This window comes from Mirounga leonina, unplaced genomic scaffold, assembly GCF_011800145.1.
Source record: "Mirounga leonina isolate KUSES-001 unplaced genomic scaffold, KU_Mleo_1.0 Mir_125, whole genome shotgun sequence".
Classification (NCBI taxonomy): Eukaryota; Metazoa; Chordata; class Mammalia; order Carnivora; family Phocidae; genus Mirounga; species Mirounga leonina.
The window spans coordinates 65,530,294-65,557,599 of NW_023270305.1; the positions used below are offsets into that span (position 1 = coordinate 65,530,294).

Sequence of the window (27,306 nt, forward strand, 5' to 3'; positions counted from 1 at the left end):
TCCCAGTCTAGGAGGAGTTTCCTGGACTCCAAAGACCTGACGTTCTGAAAGGCCAATCAGAACCTGAGTCCTGATGAGGCTTGAATGGGCATTGGCTTCAGGGAGATTCAGCGTTTGCTTCTCTAGAAAGACAAAAACGCGGGTGCTGCCTGCTTGGCTCGCCCATCTTCCAACACTCCCAGGCAGATGGGGCGGTTTCGCTCCACGCCCAGACCGCCCAGAGCCATGTCTGATCTACTCAGGCCCCCTCCATCCCCGCGGTGGTATTCCCAGAAGCTTAGAGGCAAGGCTGGGGTGAGTCAATATGGCCATGTGCATCCTTCCTGCATCTTCAAAGGACAGGGGAAAGCTGAAACCATGTCTAGGTTTTGGAATTTGGAATCTCTAGCGACCCTGCCCCTCACAAAGGAGATAGAAATGCTCACTGGAGCCCAGAAATAAGATTTAACGCCATTGTATTTATTAGGTTCTGAAACAATACACATTCACATCCTTTTGAATACAGTACATTTGGCACAATAATGTTTACAATGAAATAACACTAATGAATGGCAAGAGATTAAAATTACATCCAGAAAGGAAAAAAAAATGTACAAATAAAGCATCACAATACAAAAAAACCCCTAAAATTGAATACATTTTATATTTAGCCAGAATTATTTTGCACATAATTTAAAAAGAGGTAATTTTTTAGCTTTTTTTTTTTTTTAAAGCAAGAATGCATTTTTTTCACCTTTGGAGGAAAAAAATGATGTTTCCACTTCACGAAGTCCATAATGAGAGAACACAGGAGAACAGCTATCCTTCATGTATTTTTTTGGCTTTTTTTTTTTTTTTTTTTTCACTCAAGAGCTGGATAGATGAGAAAGAAATGTAACCGTGTGTCCGCTTCCTAACCCTTGTGAAAACTGAAAGGAAACAAAGAATGTTCAAGGAACACACAAGCTTTTTTTCTATAGACGACGTGGGATTTGAACCTGCCCGTGTGAGAACTTGGTCAGCTCCAGCCCCAAGCAGGGGGCGTCCCAGCCAGCCCAGCTCTGGTGCTGAAAGGGGGCGTCTCTGGGCCAGACACCCCGCGCATGACTGCCTGGAGCTGCCGGGTGGAATGTATTGTTTGACCTTCCAGCAAGAATGCCAGTTGTCCTGTGGGAAGGGCCCAAGCCCTTCTGAGAAGGGAACACCACCGAGGCGGCCTTGGTGCAGGCCATTTGGCATTGCAGTTAGAGCTTGCTTGGTCACTCCAAGTTCATCGTGGTGAAGGAAGCCGAGGAAAAACAGAGCAGTAGTGATGCATGAGTATGACGGGCAGTCTTGTCATGTCTTCTTAAAAAATGAGATGATGCCACCATGAAGATGTTTCTGTGCTTGTACCCAACTCCAGAAGAGTCTCTCCCCAGTATGTCAAGTTACCGAAGATAAATTAAGTGAATCTACTGTTCTTCATCACTTCACTGGTATGCCAAACACACAAATTGATATAGTACAATATTTGAAATTAACGTAAGAACAGATAATAATTACACCTGAGTTCTTAAAAAAATAAAAACAAAAGAGAACTGAAGGTCATCGTTAGTAACAAAGGCTGCGACCGGCCAGATGCGAATATGGACACCAACTTCCTAGGGGCTCGAGCTAGTCACTGTCCAAGCTTTGAAACCAGCAAAAACATCCCTTTCCCTTCCCCATCTCTATCAGGGCATAACAGAGCACAGGAGAACTCTTTGTGAGACTTAATACATGTTTACATCTCCTGAAATAAACCAAAATGAAATAAACAATACAAAGGACTCCTCCCCGCCCTCAAGAAAGAAAGAAACACACCTTATCTCTCGGTAACTTGAACCAATATGCTTACAGAGTATTGCACCTGGACATTATTATAATTATTCTTTCATAGACTAAAGTTTTATAATATGCCTGAACATGCAGCAGTTGATACCTCTAAACTCAATGAATTAAATCCACAGGCTTGCAGCAAACACTATATACAAAAATCTCAAATGTACAAAAGGCAAAAAGCTTCATTAGTGCCACTCTGCCACTCACAAGTATACATATTTAGGGGCGGCTGGGAAATCCACGTGCAACAGCTGGAATGGATTCCATTCCCTGCTAAATCAGTTCGGTAAAATAGATAAATCAAATGACCTCCGGGAAACATATACACACAGCCACAGAGAACCCTTGGAAATCGAAGAATGTAACACTGTTAGCAATATCTACAGGAGGTAACATCACATCCATGAGATCGTGTCCGCATGAGTTGCCCCGGCATGGCACACAGAAACACAGCTCCAAGCACATCGGCCACGTTGTCAGTTTCCAAACAAGTCGCTCGTCCGTCTCTGGACACCCTGCACACAACCCCCGTTTAGCCTCACTCTGCTCGTCTCAAGAGCGGAGATTTCATATTTCACTTCACACGTGTAACGTCTAAAGACCACGACACAGTAGTACTACCATTTTCGCAGAAGTGCGCAAAAGGAACACGCCGTCGCAGGAAATAAATAGTGTGTGTGCTGGGAACTTAGAACAAAACCGGAAAGAAAATTTGGGAGTGAGCTTGACTAGAACCTCAGGGTCTGAGCCATCGCCACGTGGCCTCTGTGTTCAGCCAGAGCTTGAAGAATGAGGAGCGCCCCTTGTTTCCTTCTCTCTCGATTCATCCAGCCCCCATGTGCCACGAAAGTGTGAACAGCATCAACCTTGGACGGTTGGTTTCTCATTGTATATTAGCCCTTTAATAGCTCCCTGCATTAATATTGGAATTTATATCTTTTGGCCAATCAGAAAGCCAACTTGCTAATATATTTTTCAAATGTCAATCGAGTTCAAAAATCAAATTTCTTTTTCCACAAAGAGGGATTTCTTCCACGAGATACATGCTCTCACGACGCTGGCATGCCCAAAGCTAACACCAAAGCAAGGCGAATAAGCCATTCCAGAGCAAACTGACACAGGGAGCCCACCCGTGCATCTCGCCGGCTGTCTCCTTCACAGCATGCCCCGAGGGCGCCCACCCCCAGGCTGGAGAAGCACCCGTCTCTCCTGGACAGAAGGGCAGAGGATGGCAGGTGGGGGGGAAGGGGGAGGATGAGAGGTGACAGTTGTCGGGACCCTCTGTCTGACAGCAGAGCCGGGGGCTTCTTGTTTGCTCTTCTTGTTGCTCTTCGAAGGAAAAGAACTGAAGTTGCGTCACTGCTGGGAACCCCCGAGGAGGGGAGACAGGCTTGCCGACACACCAAACACTGCCCGCCGACCCCATGCGATTCGGCACGACTGCTGAGACAGGGACCAAGAGTGCAATCTGGTCCCCAGGTAGAAGAGGGAGGACCCGGCCTGGGTCAAGGGAATGCAATAAATAGAGGGTAGACGAGGGACTGGGGCTTTGGAGAACAGGAGAAGCAGTTCAAGGCCTTCGGAGCCTCCAGAAATCGGACTCTTCTTGGCACCCCTTCCCGCAGCATCATCAAACTCCACCTGGAGCAGCTTCTCAGGCCATCAGGTCTTCACCAAAGTAGGAGAAGCCTTTGAATTCCTCCTGGTTGATCTGCTTCACAATTGCTTCGTCCACGAGCGTGAGTACTGGCTCTTCCCGGGTAAAGTCTTGGTCAAAGTTATTGACGTCTCTTTTGGTTTTCTGCGAGAAGAAAAAAGAAAGCACTGACTCCAGGCTGACCTTCCTCCCCAGGGCCCCCCGTGGGGACTGGGCATCACATTGACCAGCCTCTCACCAAAGCAGACTGCTGGCTACCGAGAGCAGACCCAGGGCTGCTCCGATGAGGTCACGATGGATGGCCCCAGGACCAGGAGGTGGCAGAGGACTTGGAGAGGAAGAATGAGTCCAGGTGAGAGGGGATGATGGAAAAGCAGGGAAGTGGGATTCCCACAGACTGTTGTGTGGGGGTGGGGTGTGTGTGTCTGGGAGAGTGGGATGCAGAGTTCTCATCTCACACTGCCCTTCCTAGTCTAACCCTTTAGCTCCATCGAGACCCCCAGCCCTATGACCCAGGGAACACACTCGAATCTCCTTCCCCCATCGAGACCTCCATCCCTGTAACCCAGGGAACACACTCGAATCTCCTTCCCACAGAGTCTCCAGTGGTCTTTCTTCTCTAGTGGTAGACCTCCCTAACCTTGCCAAGTCTGCTCCATAGCACATCCTCTAAGTAGGAGGCTGAGTGGGGGGCGGGGGGACCATCTTCTGGGAAGCCTGCCTCCATCCCTACCTGCACACACTCAGAACCCTATTTTGCGCTCCTACATTATTTCTATGATTATTTGCAATGAGTTTTGTGTGTTTGTCTTGACCGAGAGCTCCTTAAAGGCAGGGGCCTTGTCTTCCTCAGCCTTGGGTTCCCTACAGGAAGCATCCTCTGAATGAATGAACATGGGAAAAAACCCACCAATGACTCCCCAGCTCAGAAGGACCCATACCTGGTTGGGAGGCTCAAGTTCCCAAAGTAGGGCTTATGGTCTATAGGGGGGATGTGGAGGGCAGCAATCAAACAAATCCTGGTTTGGGGAGAAAATCTGAAAGTGTGAATCACACTCTCTGCCTTTTGGGACTTCTGGTTAATTTGGGAGCCAGTATTCCTGTCTCAAACACACACTGCAAGAGCTAGAACAACCTCCATGGAGAAGTCGGGACTTGGCTGGGGCTGGAAGAATGAGTTACAGTCGCGTTGGTAGAGATGGAAGACGTAGCCTTGGCAGGGAGAGAGATGGGGCAAAGGTGGGGGTGGGGCAGGAACACGGAAGATGGAGAACAGGACGATGGGCTCACCGAGCCGCCTGGGGTAGAGTCCAGCCTGGGGATGGAGGGAGGGAGGGCGAGTCCAACTGCAGGGGCCTTCAGCACCAGCCCCCCTCCCCTGTAGTACACGGCATAACGCCCAGGGGCTTGAAGGAGCTCCTGCCATACTCTTCCAGGCGCTGATTAACTGGTGTTACCCAGGATTAGTGACCTGGATGATGGAATGGCTCTTGTGAAAATCGCATTATTATTTGTAGGAAGAATATTATTAATATATGCTTTGTTCTGTGCAAATGAGTGACCTGAAAGACGTTAATAAGTAGTCTGAAAAAAGTGGTTTTGAGACAAAGCTATTTTTGCACCCAGTTCTTGGAGGTTTGCCATGCACTGGCGGATTAAAGGCTCTGAGACGTCCTAGAGTCAAGAAACTGGGTTCACTGTGTTTAGGACAGCCTTCCTCATATTTGACATGAAACTTTTTTTTTTTTTTTTTTTTTTCCTGAGTAGCTTCTCAGCACCTCCCTTAGGAGAAGAGTTCTGCAGGACACGGTTTGGGAAGGGCGGCTTTATAGTTTACGGAGCACCTTCCCATTCGTTTATTTGGTCCTTGGAACAGGCAGGTATTGTAACCCTGATTATACACATGAAGAAAGTGGGGCTCAAAGAGATCTGCTGACTCAAGCAGGATCACCTGACTAGTTAAGAGCAGAGTCAGAGTCAAATCCGGGTCTCTGCAGGATGCCGCGTGCGTGGAGCGTCTGGAGAGCTGGAGCCTGCAGAAATGGAAAGACAGGGCAAGGATCGAAGCCCACCAGGAGATATTTAGGCCAGGCTGCTGGGCTATCATGGAGCCAGAAGGGCTGGCCAGTGGGCAAGCATGGCAGGAGAGGCTATGGGTCGGGGTGAGAGTGGGTGGGCTTGGCGGGGGACCATGTCTGCCGATCACCCCAGGCTGAGATCAGAATCAGGTGGACAGCACAGAGCAGGGATGAGTGAAGCTTTCAGCACCCATCAGGCCTGCTTGGTGTCTTTTCTCTGGGCTTGAGCTGCATAGTTCAGTACATCCCAGAAAGGAGACAGAAGGGAGATACAGAAAACCCAAGGGATGGAAACAGGACCTGCAAACTGAAGGATGTGCATGTTGCCCTTGAGATGGGGAAGCCAAGACATGGCTCAGTAACCTCTACCAGGAAGGGCTGGCTCCTGGGCAGGAGGACGATCTGGTCTCCACCTCTGCTGTGTATACCACAAGAGGAAAGGAAAGGGGGGCCCTTCATGGACAGGGACTTCCGAGAGGAATACCAAGCCCATCTCCACAGTGACATGGGAGGGTCAGTGCCAGGGGAAAGGGTGTGGTGATGTGCCTCTTCTGAACATCTCTGTCCAAGGAGGGATGGATTCACTTGGACTGAGGAAGGCGTTGCTGAGTATGGGCCTGCTGCGCTGGGTAAAATGAGTCTAGGAGGAGGAACGGGGTGGGGAGGAGTGACTTGGGAAGCACAGAGCATCATCCCAGAAGGTGACCAAAAGATGTCCTCGAGGGAGGGCAGAAGGGGCTGGAGAGCAGCAGAAGGGGTGGTAGAAGAAGAGGTGTGTGAAGAGGGGTGAAGAAGGGAGGCAAGGAAAAGGGCGGGAGGAAAACTCATTTTGTAACATGGCTAAGGGTGGGCCGTGCCTGGGTCTCCAGTACCTACAGAAGCGGGGACCCCTCCTTCCCGGCTCCCTCTCACCGGGCACGCACGAGGGGGAGCATGTGTATAGAGAAGCTCGGGAAATCTGGAACTGCTCTGGCATTGGCTCTCCCTGTGTACCTACTGCTTGTGCTTCACCTTTCAGTTCTGAGTGGCCATTAGTCATGGAAACTGGTTTTGGTTCCCGAGGTCAGCTGAGCGTGGTGGTGGAGCTAGATTCCACAGGATGTATGAGCATTGTCACCCTCTGACTGAGTACCAGGGATCCAGGGTCAGTCAGCACAGCCAGGGATATCCTTCCCAGGGGACCTCTAGCTCCATTTCACGCTAGTTTGTGGAGCCATCTAGCCCAGCTCTGGGCTTTCCAGGGGTCACAGAATCCTCGGTAGCATGTGAGTGACTGTGCCATTCTACAAGAGCTCTCGAGAAAAATATACTTGCTTCGCCCACCCCCTTATGCAACCTGGCCCAGGCCCTTCCAAATCCTTGGAAGCATTTTAGGTGCATGTCAGTTACTCATCTCCAGTTCAAAAAGCCAACATCCCCACTATGTGCAATGCCTATTAACCTTAGACACTTGAGAAGTTTTCCAAAGCAGGTATCTCTGGGAAACACCATTCCCTATTAATAGCATGGAGACGGCATGCATAACATCCACCAATTTGAAGAGGATTGGTGATTATATCCTTTACTCACTGATTTTATTCTTAGAAAAGCTGCCGCCTCCCTCAAAAGACTCAAGCAAAAGACTCAACTCCAAGGTTCAGATGGGCAAACCCTCAGAGACACTCCCTGTTTACCTAGATCCTTGGTCATCCCGTATGCCTCTCCTAAAATCTAAATGTCAGACTCTTAGCCCATACCCCGGAGCCTAAGAGGTGACCCTGGGACCTCTTCAGACCTTATCTCCTCCATGAAGCCCTTCCCACATCCTTGTCCCACACTCAGGGGGGCAACATGGAGTAGGAGAGAGAACACCCGCTGATCTCTTGTCCTGGGACTGGCCCTTCCTGATTATATGCTTCTGTGTGAAGTCACTCTTTGAGACTTAGTCTTTCATCTGTAAAATGGAGGTAGTAACAGGCACTCCATTGGTTGCCTTGAGGACTCAGTGAGATGTCAAAAGTTAGGTGCCTAGTGTAGACCCCAAAATATAATGGGCACCTAATAAATGTGTCCTCCAAATCTTAGCAACCGTGGGCAATGGGCACATCATGTGCAGCTTAGCTGTTACCCAACACAGTCTGTGTGATCTGCCCACTGACGCCAATGCTGCTTGAAGGGACTGAGCCTTACATTCTCTGTATACCTCCGAGTGCTGAACTAGTGCAGAGCCAGGGTCTGCCTGAACGTCCCAGGGCTTCTTCCAGAGATTGAGATTCTTCCAATGGCACCAGACAGCTCTTGGGAAAAGCCCCCGGGTCTCATAGTTCTCTACTTCTAAGCCCCTTCAGGGTCTCATCCCCACCTAGTTGCCCACTTCTTCTGGGCCCTGCTGCACCATGAGGTTCTCTGGACTCACTGGCTTCCCTCGACTCCAAGCCTTTGCACAGCTAATCCTCGGCCTGGAACCCCCTCTCCCATTTCCACCTTCTGCCCCCACGTCCTCATCACCCAGCTGAGTTTCTCACCTTGCCCATCCTGACTTAGATGCCCTTCCTTCAAGCAGCTTTCCTGTCCTTTTATGCCTCTTATGGGTGCCCCATCATCTCTCCTAACTCATCACTTCATGGATCGCATGTATACTCCTCCTTTCAACTCATCTGTGAGCTTTGGGGCCGAGGACTGGGTTGAACTCACATTCCGTCCCCAGCCTACTGCCTGGCCCGGCAAACAGTGAGTGCTCAACAAATATCTGCTGAAAAAGGAGTGGCTGTACTTCTCTTGCTGCTACTATACCTATAGCCAGTAAAGTGTTCTGGATTCAGGACCACTGGCAGCTGTGGTACCAGAGGGGCTTTTCGTTTGGGGGAGCGCAGGCCAAGGGGCAAGATGGCCGACGCCTGACTCATGAGGGGCCTAGAGCGGGGCAGCCCAGAGAAACAGGTAGCCTTAGGCCTAGTTCGTGGGGTTTCCTCCCTGGGCAGTGGTCAGCTCGGGGCCCTGGGGTTCCCTGATGGCTGGAACGAGACAAACACAAACAGGTTCAACCAGGGTCTGGGACAATTCCATCAAGACGGATGGGTTAAGGGGAGTTGATGTCACTTCCCTTGTGGCTGCTATTAGAGGAAAAGGACACTCCCCTCCCTGCTGGCACCCCTTTGGAGGTAAGGTCTGGGAGTTGAGAGGCCAGGGCCAGCCGTGGGGGAAGGGCACATTTCTGGTATCCGCAGCGAGGCGAGTGAGGCAGCTTGTGGAAACAGTTACAGGGCGCTCCAGATCCTTCTGAGAAACTGCATCTGAGAAGCAGAGCTGCTGGGCCTGCCTTCTAACTCACCAGAGGCGGCTGAGGGCTTGGGGATCGGCCTGCTGTTGTAGTGCTTGGACGTAGGCACGGACCTGGGCCGGCGGCCTGAAGGCTCGCTTCCTGTCTGGCTGGTGCAATTCTTTCACTTACTGTACAGAAGTCATAAACACGAGCTTTCGGAGGAGCCAGCGATTTCTGCTTCTGTCTTCATCTGATTACGAGGAGATCAACAGATGACTTTGTTCTCAAGCACAGAGAAAACTCCCTAATCTCACAGGCTGGGGCGTGGGGCTGGCTTTCCTGTGGCCACTTGGCTGGTCCCTGCCCAGCTCTTTACCTCTGCCTGGCATGACAAGAGCACAGGTAGCAGTCACTGTGATCCCCGAGCACGACCAGAAGGGGGAGGGTGGGGGAGGGACAGGCTAGCTCCACACGGTCTCCAAGGCCAGCTTTTTTTGTCCAGGCCCCATGTCAGGTTCCAACTCCCTCTGACAGCAGCCTCACCCAATCTCATCCCCTCCCAGCTCCCACGGCACTTCCTGGGTCACACGTGTGGCCCCTTCTAATATGTCCTGTGTGTCACGGCCCCCTCTCAGATCCCGGAATGTACCGACTGCCCAACGGCAGAACGTAACATCCATGGGCTTGAACGAATTTCATTCACCGTACCAGTCAAACCCCAAATTCCTCCTAGCTTTGAAATGTCAATAGTCTTCTCTAAGCTCCACTCTGCTCTTTTAAATACTTGAAAAGGAAAAGCAAGAATTTAAATAATTGAATGCTTGCTCACTATCAATGAACCGAATCTTTGCATACACACATGTATTCATTATACCATACATTCTAAATAACAGAGTACACGTGTCTATGTTTAAACACACATGCTTACATGTGAAGTTAAATGAAATAAACAATGTGTAACTGTGTAGTGCCTTGCCTGGCAAAAATGAAGATTGGAACAGAATTTCAAGTTAACAATCATTTACCCAGAAATTTCTCCAAACATAATCCTCCATCCCTTTCTCTCCCTTTTAAATTTGTTAACCGGGGGGCGCCTGGGCGGCTCAGTTGGTTAAGCGACTGCCTTCAGCTCAGGTCATGATCCTGGAGTCCCTGGACCGAGTCCCACATCAGGCTCCCTGCTCGGCAGGGAGTCTGCTTCTCCCTCTGACCCTCCCCCCACTCTCATGTGCTCTCTCTCAAATAAATAAATAAATAAATAATCTTAAAAAAAAATTTTGTTAACCGAGTACAAGTCACACTTTCGGATCTTCCTTATAGAAATCAGGGCAAGATGTACAGAGTTCATCCGGCACTGGCCTGCCCATGGACCTTTTCTAGCACCTACCCTGCTCTGAGCCCTCAGTGGTTCCCTACCTTTTTAAAATCCACCTCCTCCTTGGCATGTAGTGGCCACAGCGGACCTCTCAGTTCCTGACTCTGAGCAATGCCAAGTGCTGTGGTATGACCTTCCACTTGGTGGGAACCCTCAAGTTAAACGGATGTCTAAGATCGTATCGATGTATTATCATTTCTCAAGTAGCTGTGATGAATCATTGGTGCTCTTAGTGTTCTCAATCCAACGTAACCCTATTATGGTTGAACGGTGTCTCCCCAAAATATATGTTGAATTCCTGACTTCTAGCACCCCAGAATGGGACCTTATTTGGACATAAGGTCTGTGCAGATGTCATCAAACTGAGATGGAGTCATGAGGGTGGGCCCTGACCCAGCGTGACTGGTGTCCTTATACGAAGGGGAAGTTTGACCACAGAGACAGACTTGCACAGAGGGAACCCCAGTGCAGAGACACAGGGGGAATGCCACCCGAAAAATGGAGGTGCCGCCACAAGCCAAGGAATGTCTGGAGCCACCAGAAGCTGATGGGGGCAAGGAAGGACTCCCCCAGCCCAAAACCCCCTTGGTTATGGGGGGAGCATGGCCCTGCTGACAGCTTGATTAAAGACTTCTCATCTCCAGGACGATGAGACAATAGGTTTCTGTTCTAAATCACCCAGGTGGTACTTCGTCAAGGCAGGCCTAGGAAACGAATACAAATGTCAACCTTCTGAAGTTGATTTTTTGAATCCAAATGTAATCCTTTATACTTAACTTTGATTTTTTCTTATTCTGGGACTTATTTCTGGCTTGTCGAGAAATCTCCATAAATAACAATTCTGTAATTTACTTCTCTGATCTCAGTCTGTGGCCAAGAAAGGAGGGATGATAAATATACCTCGCTTGCCGAGGGTTCTAGGAGAGCATGTAAGTCAAGCTCATGTAAACTCTGAAGTACTATGGGAATATAACGTTAATTCTATCATCCATCTTCTCTGTTCTATCCTTTGGCTCTGTGTCATCCTAAAACATGACTGGCATGCCTCCCATTACTCCATTAACACACGTATGAAAATGCTGTGTGAGGCAGGCTCAGGCTCGGAGCCCTCTGACCTGCCCCCCACAGAGCCTTCTTGCAAAGCTGACAGGTCTGCCAGCACACTGGGGGGCGGGGGGGCACTGTTGTTAAATCCACTGTGAACTGACCAGCCATAGTCCCTTTTTCCATCTTGTTCAAGAGGATGATATCAGAGACTTCCATTTGCTTTGCTGGAACAAGGACACATAATGCCTGCCTCATTTTTCTGGTCTACTGGTCTAGAAATGAAGTTAATTGGCTCCAAGTGATTACCATTTGCCCCTCAAGTGTCCACAAGTTATCTTCTTAGAAAAACTTCTAGATCTCGCTCTTAGAGCATCTAACTCCAAGTATCCCCAATCCACATTTTTTGTATCTTTGCATACAGGGAGACTATTTGCCCATCTCCCATCAATTGGTATCACTGCTCTATTCCATCAAATCCAATTTACCAAGTAGTGGGCATAGAGGATTCTTCAGTAACCCGGCATGTAATTCACCTGGGCCTAGAGCAAGGGGCTGCATGCTGGATTGCCAGGAGCTTTGCAGAACAGTGAGGCCGGCCCCACGTCAGAGACTCAATGTCATTGCTCGGGGATCTGGCCCAGGCACGCCCTAGCTCCCCTGGGGATCTCTATGAAATGTGATTCATTAATTCACCTCCCTTGGATTTCAGTTCACTCTTAGTGGTTTTTGCCCTAATCGTTGTATTTCCAAGAGATTTCCCTTTGGGGAAAAGTTAGAGACAAAATAACAGCCTTGCTTTTTGTCACTGGTTAACACAGTGGTTCTCCATCCTGCTGATGCATCAAAAGCAAACCTCGTGCACTGCTGGTGGGAATGCAAGCCGGTGCAGCCACTGTGGAGAACAGTATGGAGGCTCCTCAAGAAGAGAACTACCCTACAATCCAGCAATTGCACTACTAGGCTTTTACTCAAAGAATACAAACACACTAATTCAAAGGGATACATGCACCCTGATGTCTACAGCTGCATTATCTACAATATCCAAGATATGGAAGCAGCCCAAGTATCCATTGACTGAGGAATGGATAAATAAGGGGTTGTGTATATATATGATGGAATATTACCCAGACATAAAAAAAAAAAATGCCATCTTGCCATTTGCAACAATGTGGATGGAGCTACAGAGTATAATGCTAAGCAAAGTAAGTCGGTCAGAGAAAGACAAAAACCACATAATTTCACTCATATGTGGAATTTCAGAACCAAAACAAACAAAGGGCAAATAGAGAGAGAGACAAACCAAGAAACAGACTCTTAACGATAGAGAACAAACTGATGGTTACCAGAGGGGAGGTGGTTGGGGGGATGGGGGAAAGAGGGGATGGGGATTAAGGAACACACATGCCATGATGAGCCCCATGTGATTAAAATACCTAAAAAACAAAAATAAAAACAACCCAAAGTGCAACCACATGGACACTTGGACCTCGCCCCATACCTCATGAATTGGACCCTCCAGGGGTGAGGCTCAGACCTCTGTATTTTTTTAAAGTTTCATAAGTGATTCTGACAGGCAGCCTGGTTGAGTCCCTCTGTGTAAAGGAGCAGCGGATCCCCTTCTTCCTTCTTTTCCTTAGCAGTTTCAAAAGGCCTTTTTGTGGTTTAAAAGCCTATTTAGGGGCCTATGGTTGGGTTGTTCTGGATTTGGCTTCCTCTCAAGTTCACGCTACATACTGGCCTTCCTTCTCAATTTCGTGCCCGCCTTTCCTTATTCGATATTAGCCTTTATACATCGGGACGTCCAAGAGCTCACGGGGCACCACACTGGTTTCTCCAGGTGCCACCTCTGAGATGCAGTGTAGCTCAGTGGGTTAGTGCGGGGGCTCTTCAGCCAGCCGGCATTCCACACCTGCTTCTGTCCAGCTTGGCAGCCTTGGGCAAATCATGCAGTCCCTCTGTGCCTTAGTTTCATCATCTGTGAAATGGGGATGCTAGTCGTCCTCCCCACATATTTGTTATAAGGAGCACTTGAAATAATACATTGAAGTGGTGAGAATAGTACATGGCATGAAGTACAAGTAAATTATTAGCATTCTTTCCTCATCAAGATTTATCACAAGTGTATGTTTAGAACAAACAGCATTGTCTTTGGGATGGTCCTTGAAAGAGAGTTCTACTTGATCTCATTTCACAGAATAGTCACTGTTTCCCTGGGGCAACCTGGGTGTTTTCTTGTCCCACGCGCTTGAAGTCTAGAACTAACAGTCTGTTCTTAAAAGCGAAGAGCCAAATGTGTGACACGACACCCACCAAAGAACGTTCCTGATATTGGGGTTTGGTTTTTTGTTTTGTTTTGCTTTGTTTTGCCTTCCTGCCCCTGTTTTTCTTTCCTATTTTCACGGATATTATATTTAGAGTATGTACTTTATATATCCTGGTAGGCCATCTTTAAACTTTCTAGAATAAAGCAAGATAAAAAAAAACAAAAAGAAGAAGATACATTTTACGTTTAGTACTGCTGGTTGTGACGTCAGAGCTCCTCTGTAATGAGCATGGTGTGTGTGTGTGTGTGTGCACGCACGCAGGGGGAGCCCAGGGAGCAAGGAGAGCTGCTAAAGAATGGGGTGCAGTGGGCACCGTATGCCTCACCCGTGATGCTGCCTTCAGGAACAAGACCCAGGGTTTCTAGGTCTTCTGAATGCCCAAGAAATGCTCCAGATGCATTTTCATGTTAGATCTAATTTTCAAGTGTTGCCAACTAATTCAATCAAAAAAAAAAAAAATGGTAGCCTGGCTGAAAGGGTCACACAATCTCCAGTTTGTGACTTCTACTCTAGTAAAGTTACTTCCATCTTTTAGGGGAAAAGAAAATCAAGACTCATTTGCTTTTTAAGCACAAATGATTCACGTCATGGCATTTAAAAATGGGGAGACACTTGGTTCCTGGCCAGTCACTGGTCCAAAGGAGAGGGTTATGGGAGCATGGTGGTCTCTGTCGCTGGCGTGCAGAGCTCAGGAGCCACCCAAGCCTCAGGTGGTGGCCTCATATGTCTCCTCCCCCAAATTTGGTCAACTGCCTTTTGTCTAAACCACTTCGGAGGGAAAGCTGCTTTACTCCTGAGGCGGTCTGTACAAACATATTTTTTAAAAAGGACCAACTCCCTCAGAGTACCAGGCATTCCGAACTCACCACAACTGAGTTCTGTCAAATCAGCTGTTGGATGGAATTCAACGATTTCCACTCTCTCCTGGTCCCCTCATTATTGTTTGCTAGACTATAGAAAAATACACATTTTTACAAATTCCATTTGAAGAGTTACTTTGGAAACACTTACTAGCTAACACCAACCTCCTCCCTCACACCCAGAAAATACTGCAGTGCTCTGAGGAGTTCGGCCAGCTACAATGTGTTTATGAATTAGTGGTCTACAAGGGGCCTGCAGACCTGGCCCTCTGGAGGTCCATCACAGCGAAGGGCGGGTATCCCCACTATAAAGAAGTTGTTACCAAACTTTGTACACTTGCTACAGTGCTTTTTAAACAAAACTTCACAGCAACTACCTGAAAGTTGGGTTCAGCTAGAAGGCAGTACCAACTGGAAACCCACAGAACTTTGAAAGGAGAACCCAAGACACAACTCCCTGGCGTCCTCTGCTTAACACGGTCAAGTGGGGGAACTTGTCATGGTGGTTTTCAAAGTTGCTCTACCTCTAAATTCTACAACTCGATTATTATTTTTTTAAAATTTAAATTCAATTAATTAACATATAATGTATTATTGGTTTCAGAGGTAGAGGTCAGTGACTCATTAGTCTTATATTACACCCAGTACTCAACTACATCACGTGCCCTCCTTAATGTGCATCATCCAGTTACAGCTCAATTATTTTAAAATGTGAAGTATTTCAAGCAAGCCTCTTAACCTGGGTTCTTACTCCTAAGGCAGGAGTGGCAAGTTTATTCCAAAGGGCCAGATAGTACATATTCAGGTTTTGTGGGCTCTAGGGTCTCTGTTACAAGTGTTCCACTCTGGGTTGTGGCTCAAAAGCAGCTATAGACAAGACAGAATTGCACCAATACGTCTGTGTTCCAGGAAAACTTTATGTATGCACACTGACACTTGAACTTCATATAATGTTCGTGTGTCACGAAACCTTCTTCTTCAACCATACGAAGAACAGTGTAAAAACCATTCTTAGTTCAAGGGCTGCACAGAAAGAGGCAGGGGGCAGGATTTAGCCTGTGGGCCAGTTCGCCAAGCCCTGCACGAGGGAACAGACTTCAGGGCCTCCGTGAACTTCATAAAATACAAGTACAGGCTGTTGTGAGTATGGAAACATTTTCCTGGAGAGAGTTTACTGTATCGGATTCTTGAAGGGCTGGGATTCTTGATTGCTAAGACCCACGGATTTGAAAGTTTCCCATTGTACAAAGCCTGCTTCTCTCCAAGGCATGATAACTCTGGGGAATCCACATAGAGGAGGAAGCCCTGAGAAGCATGCTCAGGACCTGAAATGTCCCCTTTGGCTTAAGTCCCTCGGACCATGGAGGTCCCCAGTATGGACGTCCCTAATGGCGTATTCAGTGCTAGGCAGGAAGGCTGAAGCGACCCTATGAAAATGATTGGGGGAAGTCCCCTGGACTCAGACTATGTATCTGAAGCTCTTTCCAGAGGGTTCTTTTAAGACCAGGTGAAGCCATCTTTATCAAAGCTTTAACTCTTTATTCCTTTTAGGGAAGGAGGCATTTCTGTGCAGCTCTGAAGGGTGGGTGCTTCTACCTGCTCAAACCCTCCCAGCCTGCCACCCTCCTGGGCCTGCCAAGGTCCAGACGTATGCACACCTTTGGCTGTGACTGTTTGACTCGAAAATTTGGTCACAAATGCATAATGTATACATTTCAGCCAAGAGTCATTTTGAGCCACGTGGTTAGGGATAAGTCCTCATTGTCGGTGTGGGGCACACAGGCGCTCGAGGACATTCGGTGTGGAGTTTATAAATGGCCTGGAGGTGCCTCTAAGTGCCCTGTGAATCTTGGCTCCCTGATGAGGCGGGCAGGATCGTCTACCACTAGCAGTCCCTGGTTCAGGACTGGGACTTGCCAGCTTCCGGTTAATTACACGGATCCTGCAGAGTCCTCAGAGGATGGCAAGGCACAATACCTTTGCTCAGAAGGTGAGCCCACCAACCTCTCAGATCAGAAATCAGAGTAAAGGAGGGTCCATTTCCCCCTCAAATGCTGTAAAGGACTTCTCAAACCATTCCTGAGGCCACAAGGCCTCCATGCTGCTACTAAAGAGAGGGTCAGTGGGGGAAGGAAATACCCCTTCCTGGGGAACCATCCTCAACCTAGGCTGGTCCCCCTCATACGCCTAGGCTGCCCCGTGCCTCTTTCCTGGGACTCCTCGGAACTAGGGCTAACTAGTGACACACTGGGCATCTGTCTTGTACTTGTAGAGTTCGCACAGTGCTGGGCACACCTGTTTCTGCATGTGGAAACGTCATAAAGCTCACAGATGGAGGCTCTTCCAGGTGCCGGGTACTGCACTAAGTGCTTCACCCACCTAATTCATTCCTGCTCACCGCTCCCCAGGGGGGAAGCGGGCCCTGCCATGGCCCCCACTAGAGAGATTGGGTAGCAGCTTGCCCAAGGCGCAGCCAAGGACTGAATTCAGGTGTTCTGGCCTCAAGGCCCATGTCCTGACATGGGCCATCCTGCCTCCTGCTGAGAGGCATCAGTGTGTTTGTGCAAGAGCCCGGCACAAGCACTCAGTTCACTGGCTTCCACCAATAGTCTTGTTGCTGTGTTACAAACCAACCAACCAACCAGCCAACCCCTGCATTCTTCCCTGTATCCCTCACAGTCCATGAGATCACCATCCCTGCTATGCTTTTTGGGGTCACTTCTTAGACATTAGGAGTGAAGAGGGGCAGAACCCTTCAAAATGTTTTACTATGCCCAACAGCAAGAAATACATTTTGTATATAACCTAGTACACATCCCTTCGTCCCACCAGCCCCAGAAAAGGTTCAGCAAGCTGTACTTTACCTGCATTGCATTCTGTGCTCTAGCCTGATCTTCTTATTCTGTTCTGTTCTATTCTACCTGACCTGACCCGACCCCACCCTCCCCTAGCCTATTCTTCATTATTTTTTTTTTTCTTCACCTGACTCATTGAATGGATTTTTACAACCCACTGCTGGGGAGATCCTGAAGTAGGGTCACGGGGCGCCCAGTAGGGGTGTGAGGGACGGACAACGCACATAAAGCCCAGTGCGGATATCCAGGAATAAACAGCCTTAGGAGGAGAGAGCGCCCTGCATGCCACGGCTTGCCCAAGGCCTGAGCGCCCGAGCTGGGCTCTGCAGCGAGCTGGCCCCACGTGGCGGGATGTGTAGCAGCAGGACCCACGCCTCCAGCTGAAAGTGGGGGGGCCCACGGCGGCAAAGCTGGCCCCACTCCACCTCTCACCGTGGGGCCCTTTTGCACGTAGCATCTACTTCTCAAAGCCGGGTCATTGTTGACAGCTGTTGGGTTTAGTTAATTCTAGAGATACCTTTTTGGTGCCCAAAGAAGCTTTTCTACCTGGTCCTGGCATAAGCCCTGTTCCTCCACTCACCTATCCCACTCCCCCCCACCACCACAATTTATGAAAATGTTCTAGATAGAAATCAGTTCTCTTGGCCGGGATTTATTATTGCTCTGCCTGCTGGCTTTGAAACGGGAACTGTAAACACTCTAATACATGCCTCTCAAGTCAAGATGAGGTCACCACCTCTCTTACCATTCAACAATTTCAAGTTTCTTAATGCAGGATCTTATCACCCCAAATTCCCGGGCATGAACTGGAATAGCTCTTGTTATAAGTTATAAGAATAACTTAATTCATTAAATGCTTCTATTACCTAGCCTTTTATTGCCCCATTGCATGTGGGGGGCGGGGAGGTAGATGAGAAACTATACCAATAAATGTGTGGCCCTTAGAACCTTGGGCCATAAAAGGTGAGAAGAGATTTCGGAGATGGAGCTAAGAGAGAAATATTCTCTGGAAAAACAATGTAGATCGACAGGATTCACTCATTCACTCACCCCACGCATATATACTGAGTACCTTCTATGTGCCAGGAGTTATGCTGAGCATCCAGCTGCGCATGGAACAGATGAAAATCCCTCCCCTAACAAATTAACCGGAGGTAGCTCATTGTCGGTACTGGGGGATGGACACATAGGGATTCTCTCTACTTCTATACGTGTCTGAAATTTTCCATGGTAAAAAGTTAAAAATACCATTCTCAAATCTCTAACACATGATGCTGGGTGAGAGAAGTCACACCCAGAAGAGCCCACACTACATGGCTCCATATATATATATATATATATGAAACTCTAGAAGAGACAAATCTACTCTCTGGTGACAGAAAGCAGATCAGGGACTGCCTGGGGCATAGGGCACTGGGAACTGTTTGGGCTAGTGATGTTCTATATATTCACTGTGCTGGTGGTAACGTGGGTTCACCCATTTGTGAAAACGCATCAAAATGCATGCTTTACATGGGCAGATTTTATTCTATGTAAATTTTATTATAATAAAGTTGATTTCAAAGCCCTAAGGCCTCTAAGCCCTGCCCTCATGGGGCTAGAAGACATTTTAGGGATTACCTAAGTCCCTCATGTTACCAGAAGGGAGCAGAGAAATTCAGTGACTTGCTCCGAGTCTCACAGATACAAACAACAGGGACCAGCACCTGTCCAGCGTTTTTCTCTTAGCTCATCGCCTCTGGTACACGGTGAGGGCTCAATTCTGGAATCTCACATTTCAAGGGGACTGTATTCTGAATCATTTACTGGAACACCCACATCCCAGGTGCCCAGGCCCTATAGCCTGAATCTGCCCTGCCTCCCCAGGAGGACCACCAGTTCTGTGGCTTCCAAACACTGGCTGAGATGCCGGGGGGAGGGGAGGAGGAGTCTGGCCAAAGCCCCAAGTCAAGGTCTGCTTTATTTCCCGAGTCATCACAGATGATAAGCCCCGCCACAGGCTTATCTTCCCATCTCTCTACTTCAGGCAAGTATCGTATCTCACTGCCCTGGCCATTCTCGACCTTCTTCCACACCTAGCAGGGCTCACACACCTGAAATACTCTACTGACATTCAAGCTCTACGTTCCAAGAAACCCCCTTTGGGGGTGGAGTGGGTCCCAGAAGGAAGAAGCCAGGGTCTGAGTGCTGAAGGCCTCCTCACTCTGAAAAGACTGAGGTACATTGTGGAACCACAATGATGGGCCATGTACCCAATGTGTGTCTGTCAAATCCCAGAATCCTAGAATAACACTTGTGTGTCAATTTTAGGCCAAGCCCAATTTCATTCCCCCCCTCCCCCCCCCCCCCCCCCGCCATGAACAGTGGGGGGTAAACAGGGCACCAATCCCCCTGAGGCAGAGCTCTTTCCCAAGAGCTTCTTTTCTCCAGGAGAGCCAGCTGGGCCCCTGGGATTCAAGGTCCTGGCCTTGGAGGCTGGTGTGGGTGGGGACACTGTCAGCATGCATGGTTTCCCTTGGGGCCTGTACCCTTCAAAGAGCAAATACTAGCTGGAGGCCTGGAGGCCTTGAGCCCCTCCACAGGGGAGGTTTGAGTTTCCTTCCGCTTTTACTTCGATGCCCAGTCTCCAGCCTCTGACCGCTGGCCCTCCACTCCAGGCTGCCAGATGCCCCGTTACCCTCCTCTGCAAGAGAGGGGCAGGAGGGCACTGCCTTCTACGAGACCGCAGGTGGGAAGGGGCTCGCGAGGCCCACAGAGGCGCTGCTCGCTGGCCTGTCCGCGGAGGCCTCTCTTCTGCACACCACCTCTCCTCCCTGTCCTCTAACCTCAAGAGGCAAACCCCGAAACTCCCTCCCCAAGTCCTGGATTTGACACTATGCTGGTAGTCTCCTCCTCCTGCCCGAACTCCTCAAACAGTAACATTAAGGGGATGGTAGGGGATTCTTTTCTTCTTCTGTCAACCAATCTTCCCCTCTGTGGCTTCCCAGAGGGCACAAAGTACATGCTCGCTAAATTCCTGCTGAAAATCGCGCATTTGAAGCCTGCCTTCCCCCCGCCCCCATCCCTTCCCCAGTGGTAGCTGTCTCTCCCTAACGCTTTCTGGCTTTCTCTGCCAAGATCCAGCTCCTCTGGAGAACCTTCCCCCCTTCAGTCACACATAGCCCTGTAGGTCCCATGCTCCCTGGTAGGTTGTGTGTTTCCTCCCGTGCCAGTGGAGAGGGGAGGAGATTAAGTTCAATATATGCTAGTGTGATGAACCCACGAAGGCAAATCCCAACCTAACAGCTGTGAAGTCATAAATGAAAACTTGGGAACTTATAGACATGCCCAGCCCAGCCCAGGGCTCCAATTCCTCCCCTGGGGTGATGGGTGGGGGCACCAATGTGATGTGTAGGTCGAGCCATAGGAATACTCCTGCAGACACAGTTCTCAGACCGAGAGATCCCTCTTGCAGAGTTAAAGACACCCTGCCGAGTCTGTTTAGCTTAGAAATCCTTGGGAGCCTGACGTGCTCACAAGGCCACGGCCATGGGGTCTCAGGGTCCTGACAGACTGCCGCGGCTTTAGGGCTGGGCGGCACGGCTGTGCTCAGCAACAAGCCCAACGAGAAAGAAGGCAGGAGGGGTAAGGCGCTGGCCAGCTCACACAATAAAAGGGGGCCAGACCCTGGGGGGAAATTTGGGGTTCCCCAAAGGACATTAGAATGGCTAGGGGTGAGTCTCTTGGCTCCCTGTGTGCTGCCCCCCCCCAGCCCATCCCAGACCAGGGGCAGAGCCAGAATTAAACCCCAGAAGTTTCTCGGCCAGGCCTCAGATGCCCCTCTGCCCTGTGATGGCAGCGTCCCTGACCACATGGTGTCATCCCTCACCTGAACCCCTGGCCTCTCCGGGAACCGTGCCAGGTCCAGGTCCAGGTCCAGCCCCCTTGGTGAGACCCCCAGGGTTTCCAGCACTGTCAGCATCAGCACCGTGCCGGCACTTGCTACAGCCCAAGGACTGTGCTGCCCGCCTCACACAATTTGCTTTGCACGCCCCCTCGCCCTTCAGCATAGTCGGTATTACTATCCCCATGCTCTGGATCGGCAGCCTGAGGCTCGGAGAGATGAGACGACTCTCCTAAGATCCTGCAGCCCTAATGGGGACCTGGCTACACCGGATTCCGCAGCCTGGCCTCCAACACCGCACGGCCTCCTGCCTTCCTTAGCTCTTGGTTCCTCATCTTGGGATGAGAGGGAGAAGGAGGGGCTTTATCAGGCTTGGGGGGGCGGTGTGAATGGAGAGAGGAACTAAAACTCCTAGAGAGCCACAGCTTTGTCTAATCCTGTGAATAATTTTATGAATGGCTATTTTTAATCCCCACGTTACGGATAAGGAGGTGGGGCTCAAGGAGGCCAGAGGTCTGGGGGAAGTGAATTCCCAGGCTTCCATGGCTATCTGTGACAGCACTTTTATCCCAACGCAAGCCTCCCTGTGCTCAGAGCCGGCACTGGTCCGCTGTGCCGTGTCACTACCTGGGCAAACAGCCAGAAGCAGGCTCCTGGACATTTCCCATGCCCCCCGGGCCCGGACCAGTGTCCTGGCTCTTTGTGGGACTTTGCAGCCTCTTGGAGGCTCAGGGCTCTCACTCTGGCACGGACACAGTCCAGGGGACTGTCCTAACTGGCGTCTGTAGGAACTGGCTGGCCCCGTTCCTGTTCTGCCAGGTGGAGGACAGCCTTGAACGGTCTTCATGGTGCACACTATCAGGTGGTCCTCGTGCAGGGGGGCTAGCTTTAGGGCAGGGCTCCTCCCTCAGGTTGTGAAGTCGGTGAGGTTGTGAGGGTCTCAAGCCCACTTCCCAGTTTTCTCTCAGCACAGCCCGCTCATGCAGGAGCATGCAGGAAGGGCCTCCCTTGAGGGTCCCGCCATGCAGTGTGGATGGCTGGATGGAAACGGATCATGAGGTTGGAAGGGCCTCCATGTCAGCGGGCCTGAGGGCTCACCTACCTGGACAGACTCCCCATTCTGGAGGCCTTACCTTAAAGAGGGGCATTCACACTGAAGCAAACTTGAAAAGAGAGAACACGTACACAAAGAGAAGTTTACTTGGCCGGCATTTCCCTCATTGCCCTTGGCTTTCACTGAGGAGAGCTAGGTTTCTGGGGAGGCAGAGCTCTCCCCCCTCTGCTGACTTCCCCCGATGCCAGTACCGGAGCCCTGGCAGCCATCGTCTCAGAGCCCAGTGCTTTTTGGGCAAAGGAGGGACACGCGGGAGAGAAGCCCGGAGCCCGGAGTGCCTCCAAGACCCGCACGGTCAGATGCTACTGTCCGAGCACACCAAACACATCACTTCTGCCCGCTACGGCCCCCCGAGGCGGCGAGCCCACTAGGAACGCAAAAGCAGACCGTGCTACATTTACGGGCTCCTGGGTGATGCCGCCACCTCGGAACGGAATCCCCAGTGGGACGCGCAAACGGATTCTACGCTGGGAGATTTTCCCCAGCACCAGAGGTCTGGGCTCCCGCCTCACTGGCTTCTCGGTTCCCCCACCCGCCCGCTGCTGGGGGTGGGGTGGGGGGCCTGCCACCCACCCTGTGCACCCCTGCTCTGACGCGGGCCTCCTCCAGATGCAGGTGAGCACACGATGGCACAAAGTCTTTGGTCTGGCGTTGATGGCACATCGCTTGCGCAAAGTCGGAATCCGTGGGTGGTGAGGGGGCCGACAGGAGGAATATAAAAGGGAAAGGGAAGGAGGGAGAGTATACAAGAATGCTGGCGGGATGAATGAGAGGAAATCTCCCCACTGAAGCAGGGGCCACTGCAAAATGTTCTGCAGTGGGGGTGATGCAAAGGGGGCGTAAACGCAAAGGCGGGCCACCCGGTCGGGCTGACAGCTGGTGAGGCAGGGCAGGGGTTAGTCAGGGAGGCTCAGGCGCCAGGGAGCAGAAATCTCAGCCTAGCAAACATCTCAAGAAGGTAAAGGCCTGGAGGGAAGAGCAGCCACTCAAGGTACACCAGGGAACTGGACCAGAGGCCAGAAGCCAGAGGCCAACTACAAATCTGGACAATCTTGCTGGTCAGATCTTCGGAGGGGCGAGGCTTCCTACAGAGAAGATGGAAACCAGGCCCGGGAACTTGCCGTATCATCAGCCCCTGTGGGGGTGATCGAGGCACCCCAGGCTTCAGCTGAGCCAGCCTGGGCAGCATGCAGGTGGGCTTGCTTTCCCACCGCAGGCTCTGCTGTGGAGGAGCTCCAACCATGCCGCAGGACTGGGAAGAGTCAGGAGCTCCAGAAACTATAGCACTATGTCTGGGCTCTTCTTAAGCCTGGACTGGATAACATGACTTCGCCCAGCCTCACCTCCAGCACCTCCCACCAGACAAAACCAATTCCCTCCTGAATCAGACAGGCAGGACCCTGCCCAAGTCCTTAGATTCGGTATGTCCAGCTAATTCAGTGGGGTCGTCGCTCTCCAGCTGTTTTCTCGGGCGGGGGGGTGGCATTTTGGTGTGATGTCAACAGGACACAGGTAGGGAGCAAATGGAGCGAGCCCAAGATGAAGGAGCTCCAGAGTTCCCTCAGGGCCCCAGGTCTTTGACTGAATGCCCTGGGGATTTTTAGCACGATGAGACTGGGGGCGGGGGTGGTCTGTGCATCTGGTTCCACTGCCTTCTAAAGCACACGCCCCATGTCTTCTTGAGCCCACCCCCAAATCGCAAGGCTGGTGATGTTGCTCACATACTTGTCCTCTCCTTTCTCAAGGAGTCTGTCCCTAAGATCCAAGAACCTCCCCCTATCCCTGGTGGCTTACAACCCACTATCCTGTCCACATCTTCCCAATGCCAGGCTCCAAACCCGCTTTCCTTCCTCCCTCTGTCAAAACCTTTTCTTCCCAGCTTGCCTCAAAAGGCATCTGATGTTCCCTAAAACTATGGGATACCTTCAGCCCAAGGACAGCCTGTCTTGTGATGGAACCCTTGCCCTGTAAACAGGGGACAACTTCTGGGGGATATACTTTAGCCCCCCGTGTCTCTCCAGTGACCTCTCATGGGTTGTACCTGTTCTGCCTGTGGGTACCTGGCCCTGTGTATGAAGTGTAGCCATCCCCACTGCTGGTATCCGAGACAGTGGGTACTCGTACCCCAGGGTTAATCCTGAGTTAGTAAGAGGTGGGTGGTGGTTTATAAAAACCTTGCGTGAGTTCCACAGGGGTCCTGTGAGGCTTTCAGTATGTTCTTCACTGTGGTGGGCTTTAATTCAACTTAAAATTTATTTCTGCCGTATACAAGCCCATGGAGGATGCAAGATGGTACCATCAACATTCTTCAGAAAAGAGCTTTCAACTTAGGGACAGACTTGGGACATCTTTCCCACCTGCTAATGAGATGTAGACTGGTCTTTTCTTTCCCATTTTGATACTTCTCCAGAGAGAAATCTCAAGGATATAAATGCGGTCAGATACTTAAATAACTTGAACACAACTTTAAAGACCTGTAGCTGAGAACTGTGTAAGGATCAACAGTATTCGGCTCGAAATGTGCCTAGAAACGTCTCTTGCAAGATGCAAGTTTCCCTTCTTATCCTTCCTTCAGATGTTCCAACTCTCTCTTCCAAATGGAATTCAAACCAGCCGGATAAATGCCCTTCCCCCGACCCCCAACAGTGTCCAGGATAACTCTGGAGGTCTGTGGGGTCGAGTAGGAACATGCACAGAAGGTGATGTGTGAAGCAAGGATGAAATCAGTCTTTGGGAATGCGGATTCAGGTGGACATCGTTGGGAGCTCCTGGATGGCCCCTGTCCTTACTCTTTGCCATCCTCCCAGGGGATGGGTACACCCCAGGAAGCCTAGAGCCCCTGAGCAAAGCAAGCAAGCAGAGTCCTGCCCTCTGGTTCCAGGCTGGGGGCTTGCAAGAGGCCCAAGGGAGGGAAGCATGGGTCCCTTATGACTCTGGGTGGAGATGGAGTCCCACCTGGCCCCCAGGTGAGTTTGACCCCCTCATGCAGGGATGTACTTCTACTGCTGGTTCCCCGGGCACCCACCCTGGTCCACAGGAGCACCTGCACTCCCAGCTAGCCATCCCTGTCTGTCCTAGCCGGCTGAGGCCTGCCCACTGCCCACCAATGGATTGGGTCACGGGTTGGCTTCCTGGGTCTTTCTTTTCTCTTTCCTCCCTTCCTCCATGTCTGGCTCCTTCTCCATCCCGCAGGCCCACAGAAACCTCACACTAGTTCTTCACGCCCTTCTCTCACTCTGGGGAAGCCAGCTACAGCTCAAAAGGTCACTTCTCTTAGGTTTGCCCTTTCATTGGCTCAGAGTTCAGACATAGCATGGCAGCCCGGTGAGGAATCCCTGGTATTGCTAGGCCTTGGGGAAGGGCTTCTAGAGACAGGAGCTTCACGGGGCCCCTGAAATCTCAGAGCACTCTCCTCTGCTGGATTTGAGTATTGTTCTGCCATCTGTTTACCCCAAAGAGAGACTCTTCTCCATGAATCTATACTTTAAAACTTCTTTGGGCCTTTTATTGTCAAGATCTTCTCTAACTCCCTGCTTCCCTGTGGCTTCTCAGCACACCCCAGACCCACTCTCCCCCCTTCACACCCCCAGGCTTGCCCTGTCCTCTGGCCCCATGCCCCCAGGAGGGGCTGCCCCTCTAGTCCAGCCCAGCCCTCTGCAAGCCTAGCTTTGAGTCATGTAAGTCATTTTGCAGACCTCCACTGGCTGATTGGTCCCGTTGGTCGGGCCTGGATTTGCTACTTAGCCCTACTTCCCACTTTGCTTTGGGTTAATTACCTTAGACTAAACCCACACTAACATTGGACCCTCATATCTGAGTCTTTAGTTTTCCCCTCCTTCCCCACCTGACCTCTGGTTTCCTACTTTGCCTCACTTTTTCCAGGACACGGTTAAACTTGTCCTTGAAGACTACTCACAGAGACCCTCCAGGTGAAGGGGTGGGGGCAGCCTTGGAGTAGGCCGTCATGTGCAGTGCGCCCTGCCCAGAGCCGCAGCAGGCCCCAGAGCCAAGGGGGAGACAGACGGGCAGGGGCGGAGGTGATGTTACCAAAGAGAGAAGGTGAACCTAAATCTAGCCTGTGCCAAGCTGTGTGCCAGCCAGCAAAACTCATCAAAACCGAAGGAGGAAGCAAATGAGGAACGGTGACCCGACCAAGCATCCAGGGCCAGTCAATCTTCCATGTTCTAATCTGGCCGAGGTGTGCACCACGCCTTCAGCTGAGAGTTGCCTCCTCCTTGGGACATTTCTGAGAATCCCAGCACTATCTGTAATCGCTCCCCAGAAAACCTCCTGGAATAGAATGGAATTCCTCATGGATGATTCACAAAGTAGGGGAGGGTCTTTCCTGTACTTGGAAGTGAGGGAGGACCGCCTGACAGAAAGTGGGGTGGCTGAGGGTTGACTGGATGACTTCGGGTTTTTTTCCCGCCCAGGATCCCAGCCCCACCGCTCTGGGGCTCCTGCCCTGTAATTTCCTCATGTTACATATTCCCTGTGCTCCCAGTGGACTAGCCCAGCTGGCGCCCCAATTTTCAGTCTGGATGATTGCCTCATCGGGCGACATGCCAACAGACTTAAGATACGCCCCCTGAACAGGCAGGCACACACACTTGGAAGGACGGCACTGCCAACCCTCTGGCCTCCAGCAGGAGGTCACGGCCAGCACATGGCCTCTGCCCTCTGATTCCTCTTTCTAGCCGCCGAGCTTCAACAACACTTTACTGCAGCCCCCGGGGACAGGCATCACCGCCACGGGGCTGAGAAGCTGCACGGAGGTGTGGGCTGGGGCTGGAGAGGGCTCGGCAGGGACGGCGCAGCCGAGCAGGTGCGGGAGCTCTCCACAGACTGCCTCTCACAGGCTCGGTCCCCAGGCTCAGCGCAGCACGGCCCTCCCCGGGTTTGGGCCCCGGGCCTTACCTTCGCACTCTGCGCTAGGGCCACATCCTGACTCTGACTGTGGCTCTTACTGAGTGGGTTTCTTTAAGTTGACTCAGTTATAAAGCAGACCTGTTCATTTATAAAGAGACCGT

The 27,306-nt window shown here is 50.8% G+C and overlaps 1 protein-coding gene across 2 annotated transcripts in view; it reads right to left on the reverse strand.

Annotated features, from left to right (window-relative positions):
- Window positions 1-438: 438 nt before the first annotated feature.
- PRKCE (protein kinase C epsilon) overlaps window positions 439-27,306 on the reverse strand; it is a 488,826-nt gene continuing 461,958 nt past the window's right edge. For both annotated transcript variants that reach the window (XM_035001641.1, XM_035001640.1), the window contains one exon: window positions 439-3,643. In XM_035001641.1, the coding sequence (XP_034857532.1) occupies window positions 3,497-3,643 (147 nt within the window). In that variant the 3' untranslated portion in view covers window positions 439-3,496. The remainder of the gene's footprint in view (window positions 3,644-27,306) is intronic.